The sequence below is a fragment of the Alternaria postmessia genome (genome assembly GCF_024291825.1).
Source record: "Alternaria postmessia strain BMP 2775 chromosome Unknown scaffold_23, whole genome shotgun sequence".
NCBI lineage: Eukaryota > Fungi > Ascomycota > Dothideomycetes > Pleosporales > Pleosporaceae > Alternaria > Alternaria postmessia.
This window is the reverse complement of record NW_026260096.1, coordinates 191353-207247: the sequence shown is the minus strand read 5'-3', so window position 1 is coordinate 207247 and position 15895 is coordinate 191353. Positions and strand designations below refer to the sequence as shown.

Below are 15895 nucleotides of genomic sequence, written 5' to 3'. Positions count from 1 at the left end.
TATCTGTCATGCAGCAGGTTGCAGTTCACCATATTTGCTTAGTTTCTGTTTTGTGAACTAAGGTAGAACGCGTGCTGATGAGCGCTCTAGTAGAAGCACGATTCCATGCATTCCAGATCCTGCCCATAGAGTACATACTATACAGTGTATTTGAGTCGCTCGACACAAAGCATGCCATGACCCTTACATTGAGTGCATGAGTATTCATAATCCAACCTAGACAGCTGATTGTTGTGCTGATTTCAACTATTGCGTCCTAGTTTCCAGAAATTTGGCAGCCTTACTGCTCAAGGGATTGACGAATTCACGCTGTGTTCGCACATGCCTTACACTGCGTGCTTTCTTCGCTCTTATCTCTTGAATCCTGGAAGGCACTCCATTACCTAGACCACGCTCCCGCAGAGCATAGTTTACCACCTTGTCTAGACCGGTCTTGCTGCGCTTCTCGGTCTTGTTAGCCTTGACGCGGCGTAGCTCGACATTGCCCAGATTGATCAAGTCGCCCAGATCGGCCCGTCGCTTGGTAGCGGCTTCCGATGCGGCTTGCTGCTTCGCTCGTTCACGTGCCTTCTGACCTTCTACGTGGATAGCGGAGTAAAGACTGGTCGGTTGAGGTTTGGCGGCCTCCAAGAGGTAGCTGTATAGATCGCCTAGGGTTTGTGCTGAAGATAGGTGCGGGTCTGAGATGCGGAAGCCGGTCAATTGGTAAAGCCGTTTGAACAGCTACGAATGTCAGCGGATATCAGGTAAATTTCGTGAGTAGGCTTACAGCGAACTTGACGTCAATGTCAGTGACAGGGATATGTCGCCACTTGGTGTCTTCGGATTTGGTGGCAGAAGACTGTGCCCTGCTTTGCTGAACCGACTTCTTCAGAGCTGCAAAGTCGGCGGCCAAGCGCTGCGCTCTTTCCTCGAGGATAGCATGTCGCGACTCGCTCGCTGCTGCTGGAGCGACTTCGTTGACGGGCTTAGAATCGGCTGCATGGACAGGAGGGGTGTTGAGGGTTTCTTGAACCACCACTTCCTCAAAGACTGGCTGACTGACTTGCTCCGCCACGGGCTTTGCGCGGGGTACTGGCCGGTTCGACATGAAATCAAACGGCTTCTCAGCATCCTGCTTGACCACTGCTGCCTTCTTGTATGCTGGTGTTTCGGGATCCATGGTCGGTACTTGCTCTTGTGGAAGATTGGTACCGTCGAGCTCCTCAATGACCTCCTCAACAAGGAGTTCATCTGGTTCCGCTTGTTCAGCCTCCCAAGATGGTGCTCTTTGCATCGTTGCCAGAAGATCATCCAGGTTCTTGTGCTCCGGCAAGGCAAGAGCAAGTTCGCCGCTTTCTGTCTTGACCAACTTGACATCCTTGACCCAGCGTGGCCGGTCGTACACACCTCGGTTAGCGAATTTGGACAAGTCCATGTCGATACCGGCTTGCTTCAGAGCATAGATCTCGGCGACAGCTTGCGTAAAGCGAGCGCGGATGTCGGTAACGCGGGAGGCTTTGGAATGGAGGCCAAAGTTGTACTGGGTATACGGCCGGTTCGTCTTCTCGTGCATCGTTTGCGCCATCATCAAGTTCTCGTCCTTGAGAGTGTATGGGGTACCGGTGAGCTCTTCAATTTCATCGGCCATGCCCAGCGTCAGCGGCGTATAAGTGCGTAGTGTCAGTTTCTCGAATTCCTTGGCTATGTCTTTTTCGACTTTCTGCCTGAGCCACTCGTCGCCGCCGACACGCTGGAGGCCGGCTATGCTCTTTGCTTGTCGGTATTTGGGGAAGTTGGGGTCTTCCTCAAGCACCTCTTCGTATTCGCCCTGGTCTTCGGGTGCTATTCGGACGGGTGATGTTGGGTCGTATGGGTCAACGTGTGCGCCAATGGGCTCCGAGTCGCCGAGCAGACGCTTCTGCCATCTCCGTACGAACTGCTGGTGCTTCTTCTTGTCTTGCTTGCCCGGTAGGAGGAACGACTGAGGTGTGGTTGTGGAGAAAGTGGCGGTTGCATTGCGGAGATGGGTGCAGGGCGACACGGCGGAGCGACAAGGCAATGGCGACAGTGTCTGCCGTATCGATGTGGACAGGAGATTTGAGGGATCAGTTGCCCGCGAGGGGCGCGGTATTCGGCGCATTGGGTTCGAGATGCGGGTGATGCCCGTGGACCGGAAATTCCTTCGACATATTGACCAGCACGCCAAGCCGCCGGACATGAGCCAATCACAGCCACAGCAGCCCCGAGCAGTGCAGCAGCTTCAGCTCAAATCGTCACACGACTGGAATTGATGCAGTACATCTACAAACGATGTCGCGGTTGCTGCTTATTTTGAATTGCCTATCATGAAAACTTCTTTACTAGCCAGGTAGAGCCCCTCTCGTCGTACTCGGCCTTGGTGACCAGCAACTCCTTCAGCAACTCGGGTTGGCTAGCAACATTTGCTCCTCCTAGCCATGTATGCTTGATTGGGTCATCTGCCTGTACTACGTTCAGCGGATATTCTGCAGGCACCAGAGCCCTCAATTCTGTTCGCAGTCGTTCCATAAAGCCAGAAATCAGCGAGTTTCCGCCTACCACCACAACATTCGCTAGCAGACCTATCCTGAGAGCTTCGGGTAATGCACTCAGCGACTGCATGACGGCGCCAGGTATGCCTTCTTCCTGTATGCCAATATCAGAGGGATTGAAGAGCAGCTCTGGCACAGCGAAACGCTCGTTCCCTAATGGCAGTAAATCTTCCCTTGGTCCTTGTGGCGCTTGTAGCCCCCGACGCATGCGTGATTTTGCAGGATCGTGGGGTCGCGCGTGGCCATGTATCGCGTTCTCGTAGTCTGGCAGCACATAGTCGACTACAATGCTCGAATCTAGCTCTCTTCTATCTCCCAGTCGTCCTTTCCATGTTCGCTCTAGGTCATTGGCAAAGTGCTGCGATGAAGGCACGACGTATGACACTGCTTCCTTGATCTCGTTGAGCAGGTATGTCTCCTCCATCATGTTGTAGTGTCGCAGCGAAGAAAGCTCCTTTAGGTAGTTTGTGAGCAGCTTCCCACCTACTGTGAGCCGCCGCACCGCCGATTGTATGAGTTTCCCATTGTAGAGAGGTAGGATGGTCGTGTCTGAGTAGGAGGTATCGATAATCAGGAGGCATTCTCGCGGTAGCGACAACAACGAGGACTCAGTGTGCGCCTGGGGGGTAGCATAGGCGTTCAGTGTCGCGCCCACGCATCGGTAGTACGCAGCAAATTCGAATTGCTCGAATATGATCTCGTCGCAGTTCTTCTGTAGTTCTTTTGGACAATTTGGCTTCTCCGTCAGAAGCAGGTTTGTATCTTTTGGGTCACACTATGCACCGTTAGCCAATGCGTCCGCCATAAGCTCGCGATTGTGCGTACCCACCCTCAGCCCCTCCCCCATGGCGTCTCCCATGAACTCGTGCTCCCATATCGCCTTCTCTGCCTCCCAGTTGACGATGAAGCCCTTCTCCACCGGACGGCGGAATGCCAACTCTCCGAAGTCTTTGCACGAGTTCAGTTCGGCGCCGACGTAGGTGCACTTATCGCGCGTGCTCCGCGCGATGCAGTTCGGAATCACGCGGCATTCGTCGTAGGTATATTCGACACCGCTGGGAACGAGACCGGCTTTGATCGAGTATGCGCCATTATCAAGAACGAGCGTCTTGTTCGGTGGCGCAGGCGCTGACTTTTTGGAGCCTTTGGGTGGCATCGCTGGCGTTGGTGATTGGGGCGGCGCTGACGGAGCGATTCGCGACTCCCGTTTTGCGACAGACGCCTGTTCACGTGAGCACTGCAGAGCACCTGCCAAGGTGGGCGATACCATGTAAACACCATCCTCTCATTTTCTGGCCTAAAGTGGCGGTATCAGCTCCCAACTAACTTAAGACTTGAGCTATAGCTACATGATCACGGTAAAGATTTCGACCCGTCCCGTAAGATATGATGTTGTCTTCCAACATGGCATTCTAGCTGGATTCCCATTGCACGAAACGATGGAATCTACCAGAGACACAAGAACAGTTAGCAAGTCTGTCGCGGAAGGCCACAGCTGATTGGCCTGATCACGAGCGTATGGCTTGCATCGTGGAAGAAACAATAATATAAACAGGCTGGAGGTGTGCCGCATGCCTACCCCGCGATGCACCTTCATTTCACTGGTCCTCGTGTCTGTAGCTCATCCACCCACTCTGATGGAACGAAAGAGCCAGGCTGACTGCATGCTTTGTCTAGTCGCCCACATTGTTCTTCTGCTAGTCTATGACGTCAACTCACTTTCGCAACGAGGCACGCGAGTTTAAGAAAACCATCAGAAGGAAGTGTGAATTCCCTACGTACCCCAATCATTCGCCATGGACGACTGGCAGGATGCCGCCTTCTCGTCGCGACATATGCACAACCGCAACGGTCGCGGTAGCAAGTCCAAACACACGGCCGCGTTCGATGTGCGCAAAACATTTGCAAGTTATTCAGTAAAATGTCCAGCATGGCAGAAAGCTTTAAGTGCCAACGGAGATGCTCCGCCAGAACAGGATGCATCGCTGGAGTTGTATCGTCTCACCGAAGGTGGCGAGGGTGTCGTTGGCCGACTGTCTTTGCCAGGAGTATTACAAGCGTCGGTCATCTTAGCCGGCAGTCGTGACAGTCTTAGGCGAACGATTGCAGAGGTGGAACCGGATGAATCGAACGAAGAGGAAGACGACGGGCACGATGACGAGGAAGAAGAGGAGAGCGATAATACCGAGCCTGAATCTCCCGAAAGAACACGCTTCGAGACATTCGAGAAGAACAGCTTTCGCTCTCCAAAGTTCTGGTTTCGATGGAGCGGCGAATCTATGGATGCTGCTCAAAGTGTACCCAGAAAGGCTGGCAGCCACGAAACAGAACTAGGATACATCGTCTTCGCTGGCAATGACTGTCGCAAGTTCAAAGGCACAATTAACTGTACGAATCTGAAGTGGAAGAATGTAGCCATCACGGGTCACAAGCTTGTAGCACGATCAACTTCTGATGCACAAGTTACTTGGGGAAAGGCGGGAGTTCCAATATAGGTTCTGCTATTCCAATACAGCTGTCTGTCGTATTCTCAACTAGACAACAGCGAATTCATCATGAAGCTCGTCGCAAACGCGTGAGCGAGGATAGTATGATAGCATTACTACCTCCCAATATGGACCCCAATCTCAACAAGCGTTCAATGGTGCTGTCTCAGGTCAGTGAACTGCCTCCACTCAAGGTCGAATACGGAATTAGCATACCATCCCAAGTCACGTACGTGCCCCCAGCCAATGCAACCCATCTTCCATTACCAACGCCACCAGAGACCTTGGCCCAGCCTCTTCATTCACGTTAGCTTGATCCGTTACCATACCTTTCGGATTGATGCTGTTACTTACTTGTCGCCATTCACCGTAGTCGTATCCGTCCTGGTAAAGCAGCTCAACTTGATCTTGGTACCTTTAGCGTACTGGCCCGGAGCTGTGCAGCTCGTCTTTGGACACGTTCGGTAACGTAGACCGTCTACGAGGACGGTTGCGCCGACGATGGCACGTTTCTCTATTCCGACGAGAGGGTCGCGATAGACTGTAGGGTCTAGGGCGAAAGCAGTGGACGTGAGAAAAGCGAGGGCCGGGGCTGTGATCTTCATGATGTGCTTGTTTGACTGCAATGAGGTCTTGGTATGGCGACTGGTTCAGATAGTCGACTGGTAAGGGCTTCTTATATCTCAGACATGCGATCATGACTTCCTTGGCTGTATCAATTTATTCTCGCATTCTTCGTGTTCTTTGACCGCACAACGTGGAGATGGTGGTACTGTCGGCATCTCTTACTCACTCTCCATCTCAACCATTCTTAGCAAACACTTGCACATCAGATCTACCCAATAGGAGTGTCTTTGTATGTCAAGCTATATAATTTATGCTCGCATTTCTCGCATTCAGTTTTCTAAATATGCCAATGCGCGCTGTGTCCGGTTGCACAAACGTTCAGGTTTAATTTCGCTGCTCGTATCGCTTCAGCTTGGCTTGAAACGCAATATCCGAGAACAACGACATGCCTAGGCGGGCTTAGTCCTGTGAACATGATCATACTGGGGAAACACGTTCAAATGTATGGCAAACGCTCGTCAGGATAATATCCTATGAGCAATGGCATACCCTATGTGCCAACCTTACTTTGTCTTCATTTCCATCTCGACAGGATCTCGTACTACGAAGGATTTATAGACCAAATCTATCGAAACTCAATGGAGCAAGCTCAGTATAGTACTAACTAGTAGCTTCCTGGAGCCTAACAAGTAGACATCATAGCGCCCTTTTCTAAGTTCCGCAGCGGAAGGGCGCCAGAATGTCTCGTTTGAGCGGAATTTGCTGAAGGAGATGAGGTCTATGTGGTTCTTCCTTATCCAGTTTATGAACTGATCTTGTTAAGAAGGCTGCGCGTGTCATTTATAGCCCTCACTCACTCCACTCCATCATGGTCCTACAGAAGGTTGCTTGAAACATGCCTGTGTGCTATGCAGACAACCTGACCAATTAGAAAAACGACGCTATGACTCCACAGAACCGACCACAGATGTTCAATACAGCGGTAAGATGTCGATGTGGTAGCTTGCCCATAAGGGCGTTGTGACCCACATTCCTATTCGTTTATCGCCGCTGCCTAGTCACGTGTGTGTCTCAGCCTGGACTTGCACATCCTCTAGGTACTATAACCTCTCCCTTCTCTTTGTAAATCTTCTTCATCATTATCTCGGTTGAACAACAACTCTGCGATCTCAACCTCATACTATTCTTTCACGATCATGGCACATTACCAAGCTAATATGGTTCAGTCAAACTCCCTGCGTCGTCGGCTCCTTCAAGACATCGCAGAGACCAAGCAAGATCCATATCCTAATGTCAACCTCAAGTTCAATGACAACGACGTCACGAAGGCGTGCCTCGTCCTCACTCCGGATAGACAGGAGCCGCTCCACCTCACGATCAGCTTTCCAGACCGATATCCACTGATTGCGCCAGAAATCAAGATTCAAAGTCAAATCATTCATCCCAATGTCTTCGGTGACTACATTTGTGCTACGATGCTTAATACTAAAGAGGGTTGGACACCAGCGTATACCTTGAAGGGTATCGTCATTCAATTATTAAGCTTCTTCTGCAGCGACTCCCTCGAGCAGGACCATGGTAACAATACCATCAACTTGACTCAGTACCGGCAGCAAGTTACTCAGGCAGATGGGAGACTTACACATCAGTTCGTATGCTATTCTTGTGGATTCGGAATCAGCTCATCGTCGACACGGACTGATGAAATGGAGGTCGACTCAGCGCCCGTGCCCACTCTTGTATCTCTTCCACTACGACATCCAAATCCGCTCTCAAGGTTGTTCATGCTATCAGATGAGATCGTTCTCGCATTACTCACTGAGCTCGAGACTCGTGACATTCTGGCCTTTGCCGAGGCTATTCCTTCCATCAAGACCATGGTCAGCTCGTACGACTTTATTCGGATCCGCGAATTACAATGCTTTTGCCTTAAGCGATCATTCCTGAACAGCAAGCTCGGCATAGGCGTCTCCACCAAGAGCGGCAATCGGTCAGTCTTCCGATCCGAGTTCGATCTGTTGAGTTGGGAGGCATTCTCCGTATACGGTGTCCGAAACAGTGTTCAGGGTGTTTCTTTCGACAACTGGCTACCTATGCCGCTCAGCCGACGTCATTGGAATCAAGTCAAGACGGAGGTGAATGCATGCCTCCGGAACATTCACAACACCGCGACCATGCCCAGCCATGAGCCTTACCATGTGGACGTATTGTATCGCATGATGAACACGGTTGTCGTTCAGTTCTCATCCGATGCGGAAAAAGGTTATGCTGGTCCTGATGAACGTAGCACCCTAAGTCACGCATCGGAAAAAGCCGTTGACGCCTATTTCGGTCTCTTTCATCTGTTGCTATGCCTTGCAACCGAGCATGAGGAGATTGTCGTTAGTGCTAACAAGATCATCCAGCGTTTTATGGTCGGCCCGCGTACGAAGACGCAGTTCCCTGATCTTGGCCATGTACTGATAGCGACTCTCATCTGCGATGCGGGGTTGACCGAAGAACTGACGTACGAAGTCATCCGAGAAGCAATTTTACGCAACGTTGTATGGATGCTCGACGAGAAAGGTGCTGGTATGGCTGAGCTTGCATACCTGGAGCCTTCAGCGATCTCCAGATACCGTACCAAGATGACGTACGCTGCCTCGCCCACCTCGTACCGCCTCATCATGTTCATGAAAATGTTCAGCTCAGCAGCTCGCCCGCCCAACAAGAATCTTATCGAGCTACGCGACTCCTTGTTCGACGCGCATGGGGCTCCTCCGCAAGGCACATCAACGCGCATGGCTGAGGACATCCGTGAGATCCACGAGTTCAACACCTTTCCGCAGTTCCTGGCTAAGATGGGTCTTAAGGAACTCCCGTCCCAGTCACAGTTCACAGCGTTCTTGCGTCGCACCATTACTGACAGTATCGCCGCTGGCTATTCCATCATGCCGTTGACCCAGAGTCAGCTTTTCCTCATGCGCCAGGCCAAGGAACCTGATGTAGACATCGCCGAGGGTGTGCTTGTCACGTACAATGACCGACGGTGGTTTCGTAACCGTAGTTGGCGAAAGCCGTCGTTCTTCCCAAACAGGGGTGGTCACGGTGGTGACAGGGGTAGTCGCGGGTCGCGCGGTGGTAGAGGCCGTCGTTAGGGATGATGTTAGGTTCTCTGGTCGATTGCAAATCGCACTGGTCTTCGCGCGATTCCTAGCTTCACTTGCAAGATGAATAGTACCTACCTCGAACAACAACTCAAATCGTCCCCAGCCTCCCACTTCTTCGTAATATTCCCTCGTGAGACCTTGCACAGATGTCCTGGAACGGCTAAACGGCCAGACTAACGCCCTGCAGCATCTAGATCCTAGCCTAGTAGTCAAGTGAGGGGGAAAGGCACAACAACGTCATGTCGCATGCCGTACCACCAGACAGGTACTGCAAAACCGCATTCCAAAGTCTGACCACCTTCCCCTTCTCCTCTACAAACCAAAGCCTTCTCAGCAAACTCAACCCTACTTCGCCTTCTCTTCGTATACCAAAATATGTCTGGTACGCCTTCTGTGTTCGATGTCGTATGTTCTCATAGCTAATCCTCTTATAGACCAACTCGATGACAAGTTCATGAACAGCGGTAGTGGCGCACCAGCTCCTCAGACATCCAACGACAAGGGCGATGCATCGAAGAAAGACGCAGACAAAAAGGACAGCGGTAAGGGTCAGGAGAAGAAGGGTTAATATGATTGGGAATGAGGTGGTTGGCAGATGCGGGGTTAGGACCGTCGATCAGGAACACCTACACAGAACCACCTCATCGGGTCAGCGGGTGTTCGAGAACACATTAGCGAAACTTCTTGAACGCGAATAAATCGAAGTTGACAATCCTAAGCTTCTCCCTCATGTGCGGTGTGTGGAAATATGTTGATGCGAAGAAGGAGCCTTAGACCGAGTCGCGATCCATCATATTGACGTTTACAAAATCCCAGGTTTTGATGACATCTACACAATGCCTTTCAAAAGAGTATTCATATACTTAGAGGTGCCTTAGAAACCAAAGTTAAAGCATCATCTTGGAAAGTTCATGCAATAGTTACAGCCCACTGCTAGCAACCATGCCCGGTACATTCTCTCCCGCAGGGCTTCAATGCCACGAGTGCTTCTTCGCTGACACCCAGGTTTTCAGACCAAGTCAACGACCCCTCCCACCACAAGGACACATTTGGCGTTCAGAAGTCCGCCAAGACTCCCCAGAAAGCAGCGCGGGATCAAGAAGACTATGAAGCGCAAAAAGAACACTCAAAGAGTGGGAGTAACACGCACTCGGGAACAGGCATGGAGTACGTTGATCGAAAGAATATCAAGGGGGAAGAGAAGCAGAGAAGAGAGGGAAATTGAGAAGCATTTCAATCTTTACAACAAAGCCTGATCTCTTGTTCAAGCTTGTCGTATTAATTTGCTCGATTTCAAATAACCATCCCATAGTTTGAGCGACGAGATAATCGTTACATGTCACTGCGTTCTTGTACTTCCAAATTTTTGATGCGTGTTACGCTCTATTGGCTGCACAAAGCAACCTTCCATCTACGTGCTCTATCACACTGACTCAGAAATGACGAAAACCTTAATCAAAACCCTTCCAACCACAGTTAAAACTGCGCTTCCAACCATTGGCCAAAGTCTCCCAATCGGCCGTATTAAGGTCATCGCACCATAAATCCGACAGGGCTTTCAAAGGACTAGATTTTCCTTGTTTTGAGCAAGACTTTTCGCAAGCATTGATCTCGAATGGCCGGCTCTCGGTGTAGTCCTCCGTCGTCATGTGAGGCGAACATTCCCCGCAGCCTTTGACCTCCTTCTTAATTTTAAAGGTGATTCTAGAGTGATCGTGGTCGTGGGCTGCAAAAGGTTAGCACAAGAAAGACAAAGTTGTATAGTTTCGCTTACGCTGTGAGGCGGTCATGTCGACTCCAAAAGGCATGGAGTCACCGAAAGGACGATTCACCGACTGGATATATTCCTTGATCTCCTTGAGGCCATTTCCACGTGTCGTGTGCTTACCAGCCTCGAAGCCGTTGGGATCGTACAGCGTCCATCCCACTTCCGAATAGTCGTCCCACATCCATTGACCGATATTCACCTTCCAATGACCGTTCCTATCCATGGGTGTATGACTCGGTGCTGGCGCTGTTGAAGAGCTGCGGGGAGTCATACTAGAAGTGCCCTTGGAAGTCGAGCTTGCAAACATTGTGGTGTTGCTGGCAAATATGCTCGACGTTTCAAACAACGAATCGTCGGGATTGTTATTTCCCTCATCATCATCTAGAGAAAGCGGCGCTCGAGTACATGCTGGAGCATCGGAGGTGAGCGTGTTTGTGCCGGTCTTCGTCGTAGTAGTATCGAATCCAAAGGCTGGCCCGCAGATGGTCTGAGTAGCATCGATTAACGGTACACATATTGATGAAATCATCGTAGACGATGTGCTACCAGTACCCCGAGAGGTAGAAGGCATAGCTGAAATATCAAACCCCTCTGTACAAAATACAAACCGCTCTGTGATAACAGTGCGCTGCTTGTCCTCGCAACGATCCGGATCTGGTGCATCCGCGGGCTTAGTTGGCGCAGGACCAGGCTTCGGTCCACAACCTCCAGGAATCGTGCATCCTGGACGACTACAGAGCTCCGGTGGGCAGGGTGAGCATCCTTCTCCTCGACAGTATCCGCCGTAGCCCAAGATGGCGTTGACGGGTTGCTTATCGCCCGGGCAACTACCAAAGAAGGTGCAGGGGGAACACCCAAAGAGACCGCAAGGGATATTTAGCTCGAAGTCTACACCAGGACATCCAGGCCCGTAGTTCAAACCCATCCACCCGTATCCGCAACCGAGTAGTTTGCACTCTGGTTTGTTGGGTTTGGGATATGACGTTGGCTTGGGTTTGGGTCCCTTGTCATCGTCCCTGTCGCTATCGCTTGGACTATCGCTATCACCATCCTTGTCACACTTCGTCGGGATACAAGGACATACAGGCCGCTTGAATAGCAAGAAAGTCATAAGTCTCCACGAGATGCAATCAGCAATGCAGTTGTTTTCTTTGCAACCGGGGTCGCTATCCGAGTGAGAGTCTGGATCACCATCACTACCGTCAATGTCCACCGGACCAAACCACCAAGGGTGGCACCAAGCACGATTCTCGGGCAATAGGCATTCATTTGGCGGCTGTTCATCTATCGGGCGGGGAAATGGCCATCCCTCGCAGTAGATTTTGCACCAGTCAAACGAAGAGCACTCTTGGGGACAGCCCGTCGTGGTGGGCGAAGGGGGGATATTGCTCAAAGTTCCAGTAGGTTTGGAAAAGATTCCTCCCGAAGTGATGCCAGTTGGAGTCCGACTAGAACTTGGTCCAATGCTTCCTGGAGTGCTACTAGATGGAGTTCCAATAGGAAACGGCCCAACGCTCCCCGGAGGATTACTAGACTGCGTTCCAGTAGGAACTGGCCCAGTGCCCCCTGGTCTGCTGCTAGACGGTGTTACGATGGGGAATGGGCTAGTGCCGCCTGGAGTGCTACCACTTGGCTTTCCAGCCGAACTTGGAGGATTGATGCTACCGGGAGTGCTAGTAGAATGCCCTATACTTTGGCTCGAAAGATGGATGCCGCTAGGAGTGCTGCTACCAGAAATACTAGAAGAGATAATGGGGGTAGCTCCTGGAGTGCTGCTGGTCAAGATACCAGGAGGAATGACGATGATACCTCCTGGAGTGCTGCTACTCTGGACCGAAGTTGGATCGTCGCTTGAGATTGCACCACTCGAGGGTTGTGCAGCCGAGCTACTTGGCGAGTTAGAAGTCACCGTGGAAAATGAACCAGAAGGCTGAGCAGATGATTTGGGAACAGACACAGAGCTATCAGGTGGCACCGAAGACCCAGTAGCTGTAGTACTACCAGTAGGATTACTCCAGACGCTCGAAGGGGAGGCAGAGGCACCAGGAGAGCTCGATACTCTAGAGGACAAGATCGCGGATGATCCAGTAACTGAGCTTGCTGAGACGGCAGAAGATGGTACAGAGCTACTTGCAGCACTAGACCAAGCCGATGACCCTGCGAGTGGAGAAGTTGCAGGTGTAGAGGAACCGGAAGCAGAGCTCGCGGGAGGTAGTGCAGCGAAGGTCCCTGAAGATGGTGCAGCATGGGTACCAGAAGATGGCTTAACTGGAGTTCCAGAAGGTGTTGGAATAACTATTCCAGAAGGTGGCGGAGTAGAGATCCCAGAGGATGGTGTAGCAGAGTTTGCTGAGCCTGAAGACGCAGTCTGAGATGGAACTACAACGCTTGAACCTCCTTGGGAAGACGGTTGATTGTTCCAAGTCGCTGATGAAGAGGGAGCAGGTACCCACTGGGAAGATGCAACTTGAGAGCTTGGCTGATCGCTCCAAACGACAGAGGAAGGTGGGGCCGGTGCGTGTACTGAGGACAGCCAAGGGGATGATGTAGCTGAAGACGGAGGAGTAGGCGCTGGTGCCGAAGGTTCTATGTGAGACGAGGTCATCTGATATGATGACTGGCTGCTCAGAACCACAGAAGAAGGTTTTGCAGGATCTTGCACCGATGTTATGATGCTGTGAGACGGAACGACGACACTCGAGACACCTGGCGGAACGACACTCGAGGCAACTGGCGGGTTGCTGTGAGCGATGGAAGTTTTGATGTGGGTACCGCGCACAGATGATGTGATCAAAATCGGATCAGTTGGTATACCCTGAGGCTCCCTAGGAAGCAGAGGGTCTTCAGTCGTGGAAGTTGCCTCGATGGACGGGAAGCTGCTGGCATAGCTACCGGTGGAGGCTAATGCCAGCAGAGCGACGAGTGACAACCGCATCCTCGGGAGCTACAGCCGTCGTTCGCAATTGCTCTGGTGGTGGAAAGGGCGATGGAGATATACGAGTTGAGGAATGGGCGGAAAGGTTAAGTGAGCGGTGTGGTGCAAAAGAGACTATGCGAGTGGATGGCGGGGTCATATGGAAGGGAGGTGCTAGGCAAGCGCACTAGTAAGTTGGTGAGGGTAAGGGTCCGTGAGAAAGGCGCGAGAAGGTGAGGCAACTCTTCGTAGGCAGAGGCGTGGCCAGTGCTTCAGGTGAAAGAGCGGGCGGCTGCATACCGCCAGAAATACTCCCTATCAACCATCCTGCCATCCATTTTTCAGTTAGCCACTTATACTTCAGTGCTGAGACAAGGCCCTCGAAGCAATCAACGGTTCCTGCTGGCTTCGACAAATTACTGTTCCGTGCTCTTGGAAGGGTTGTTCTGCCTTGGTCTTCTGCTAATCAGTTTGCTCGAGCCTGATGGTCATATGTATTGTAAAATGAATATTTATTGAAGTCGGAAGGCAGGATTAACAGACGTTCAAAATACAACAGCGATTGAATGCAATCGTGACTTGGCGTGAATACTCTCGTAGTTTTCGATCAATTCAGACAGCCAATGGAGAAACGCTCTATTCATTGGATGTTTACAGCAAACGTAAGACCGGATGTTGTACGATGGTAGCAAAGAGACGCGATGCCGCAGCAGATGGGGGCATTGTACGTGGTGTTTTAGAAAGGTAAGGAACGCTTAGAGAGACACAAAGACGGATAATTAGATCCGCAACAGCAGTCGAATCGATGGCATTGGTCGTATGGTGATGACGAGCAATGGACGAGACTGATGGTAAGGTGAGCTGCGCGAGACTGGAAATGCAAGTCAATGCGACTGACTGACTATGTTGTAATCTCAGTAATTTTCTAGTGCTGTGCGTGGACCACGATGTTGAAAAATTGCTCATTCACCCATGAAGTCACTGCGACAGCATCGAAACGGACGCTAGCCTTGCACTTTTGTCCTATCCAGCACCTTCCCTTGTATTCCATTTCCTCTTCTAGCGACCGACAACATGAAGCTCGCCTTGGTTCTCGCCATCGCCGCTGCCACACATTCAGTCACTGCAGGAACCATCAAGACTCCTTCGCCATCCACACGCGTCTTCAACAGCAATGTCAGTGGCACATCCCCAGCTTTGATCAATCGCAAACCGAACGAAGAACGCCCTGCGGTCGCTTTCTGGGATGACGATCACGCTACAGAGGTGGATTGGAAGAAGAGCGCAGCCAAAGGGGGAGCCTTAATATGCGCTCTCGAGGGCTCCGACCAGGTTGCAGGTCGTCAAATTAGAGACACTCGCGAACCCCCATCTGCCGCGAGTCGGTACAACAGCGATCTCAAGACTGAGCTTCATGACTGGTACTGGCGAGAAACTAGCCCATCGACGTTCAGCTGCAGTTTTTCTGAGCACTGGCACCTTGCGCACGCGATGCGGTCACTCGGACTTGACGGAAAACCAGCGTCAGAAGGCGGAGACAATCAATGCTACAGGATCGAACATTGGAATCCAGAGAACAGGGATGACAAGGGCAACCAGATTCCGGCCATCAACCAGTGGTACAGCGTTCCAGGTCACGACAAGCAGTACCGCGTGAGTCTCCCTTCACATGATAATCACATTCTCGCTGATATCTGAACAGGCAACGAAGGCACACTTCGAGTTTGGCATCAACACCAAAGGCGGCGCCATCTATGGTCTTTTCCTTGAGAGTGCTTTAGCCTCTGCTAAGAGCATTTGGGGTGGTGGTACAAAAGAGCCGAACCGAGACGATCTTCCCCAGCTCCGTGCCTTTTCAGACATTATGTGGGCGTTCTGGGTTCGCAACAACCCAAACGTCAGAAACATTCGCTACTTCTTCATGATAGGCATCTCCAACGACTTGACCAACCAGATCATCGCTTCTTGTCTACGTGATGCTGGTGCCGAGCTGAGCGAGTGGCCTGGAACTAGCTTCTCTACTACTACAGACCAAGGTCATGCGCTTCTCGGTAGGTTTCCTCTAACACCAACAACTGATTCCAAAGACTAAGACAGAAGAGGCTCCCCTAACGGTGCTACCTTTGCATATTTTCTCATGCAGCACAAAGCGCAGCTCGGCCAGAAGACTATCACCAAGATTACCGTTTTCAGACCAGAAACTGATGACGACCTCAGCTTCGTCGACGCTTCTCTTTGCTTCCACGTGGCAGATGGTCCACAGCCACCGCCTGACGATGCTGCTATGGCAGCTACCGATGAAGCGGGCGCTCGAAGTGTGCAGAGGACAAGTTTGAGAGATTCGAGAGATGTGAAAGGAATATCAGTAATCAGCATGATCAGGATACATGAAATCTACATATAGCCAATGATCAGCATAGTTGGAAGTAGGACAATGGTGTGAGCGACCATGCCATCGA

At 51.3% G+C, this 15895-nt stretch overlaps 8 protein-coding genes across 8 annotated transcripts; 4 read left to right on the top strand and 4 right to left on the bottom strand.

The window, feature by feature from the left end:
* Positions 1-246: 246 nt before the first annotated feature.
* On the bottom strand, positions 247-2122 carry J4E82_004753 (uncharacterized protein; the record flags this gene model as incomplete). Its single annotated transcript, XM_051731028.1, has 2 exons — positions 247-723; positions 770-2122. The coding sequence occupies 2 exons, from the start codon at positions 2120-2122 to the stop codon at positions 247-249; spliced, it is 1830 nt and encodes a 609-aa protein (XP_051589235.1).
* A 203-nt stretch (positions 2123-2325) lies between these two features.
* Positions 2326-3708, bottom strand: J4E82_004752 (uncharacterized protein; the record flags this gene model as incomplete). Its single annotated transcript, XM_051731027.1, has 2 exons — positions 2326-3327; positions 3382-3708. 2 exons carry the CDS (start codon positions 3706-3708, stop codon positions 2326-2328), a joined length of 1329 nt encoding a protein of 442 aa, XP_051589234.1.
* Positions 3709-4348: 640 nt separating this feature from the next.
* Positions 4349-5047, top strand: J4E82_004751 (uncharacterized protein; the record flags this gene model as incomplete). The annotated part of the gene is made up of 1 exon (XM_051731026.1): positions 4349-5047. The coding sequence occupies one exon, from the start codon at positions 4349-4351 to the stop codon at positions 5045-5047; it is 699 nt and encodes a 232-aa protein (XP_051589233.1).
* A 132-nt stretch (positions 5048-5179) lies between these two features.
* J4E82_004750 (uncharacterized protein) lies at positions 5180-5643 on the bottom strand (the record flags this gene model as incomplete). Its single annotated transcript, XM_051731025.1, has 3 exons — positions 5180-5199; positions 5255-5334; positions 5393-5643. 3 exons carry the CDS (start codon positions 5641-5643, stop codon positions 5180-5182), a joined length of 351 nt encoding a protein of 116 aa, XP_051589232.1.
* Positions 5644-6801: 1158 nt separating this feature from the next.
* J4E82_004749 (uncharacterized protein) lies at positions 6802-8742 on the top strand (the record flags this gene model as incomplete). The annotated part of the gene is made up of 1 exon (XM_051731024.1): positions 6802-8742. One exon carries the CDS (start codon positions 6802-6804, stop codon positions 8740-8742), a length of 1941 nt encoding a protein of 646 aa, XP_051589231.1.
* Positions 8743-10205: 1463 nt separating this feature from the next.
* J4E82_004748 (uncharacterized protein) lies at positions 10206-10829 on the bottom strand (the record flags this gene model as incomplete). Its single annotated transcript, XM_051731023.1, has 2 exons — positions 10206-10480; positions 10529-10829. The coding sequence occupies 2 exons, from the start codon at positions 10827-10829 to the stop codon at positions 10206-10208; spliced, it is 576 nt and encodes a 191-aa protein (XP_051589230.1).
* Positions 10830-12273: 1444 nt separating this feature from the next.
* J4E82_004747 (uncharacterized protein) lies at positions 12274-12894 on the top strand (the record flags this gene model as incomplete). The annotated part of the gene is made up of 2 exons (XM_051731022.1): positions 12274-12279; positions 12484-12894. The coding sequence occupies 2 exons, from the start codon at positions 12274-12276 to the stop codon at positions 12892-12894; spliced, it is 417 nt and encodes a 138-aa protein (XP_051589229.1).
* Positions 12895-14284: 1390 nt separating this feature from the next.
* Positions 14285-15840, top strand: J4E82_004746 (uncharacterized protein; the record flags this gene model as incomplete). Its single annotated transcript, XM_051731021.1, has 4 exons — positions 14285-14292; positions 14468-15089; positions 15139-15487; positions 15539-15840. 4 exons carry the CDS (start codon positions 14285-14287, stop codon positions 15838-15840), a joined length of 1281 nt encoding a protein of 426 aa, XP_051589228.1.
* Between the last annotated feature and the right edge of the window lie 55 nt (positions 15841-15895).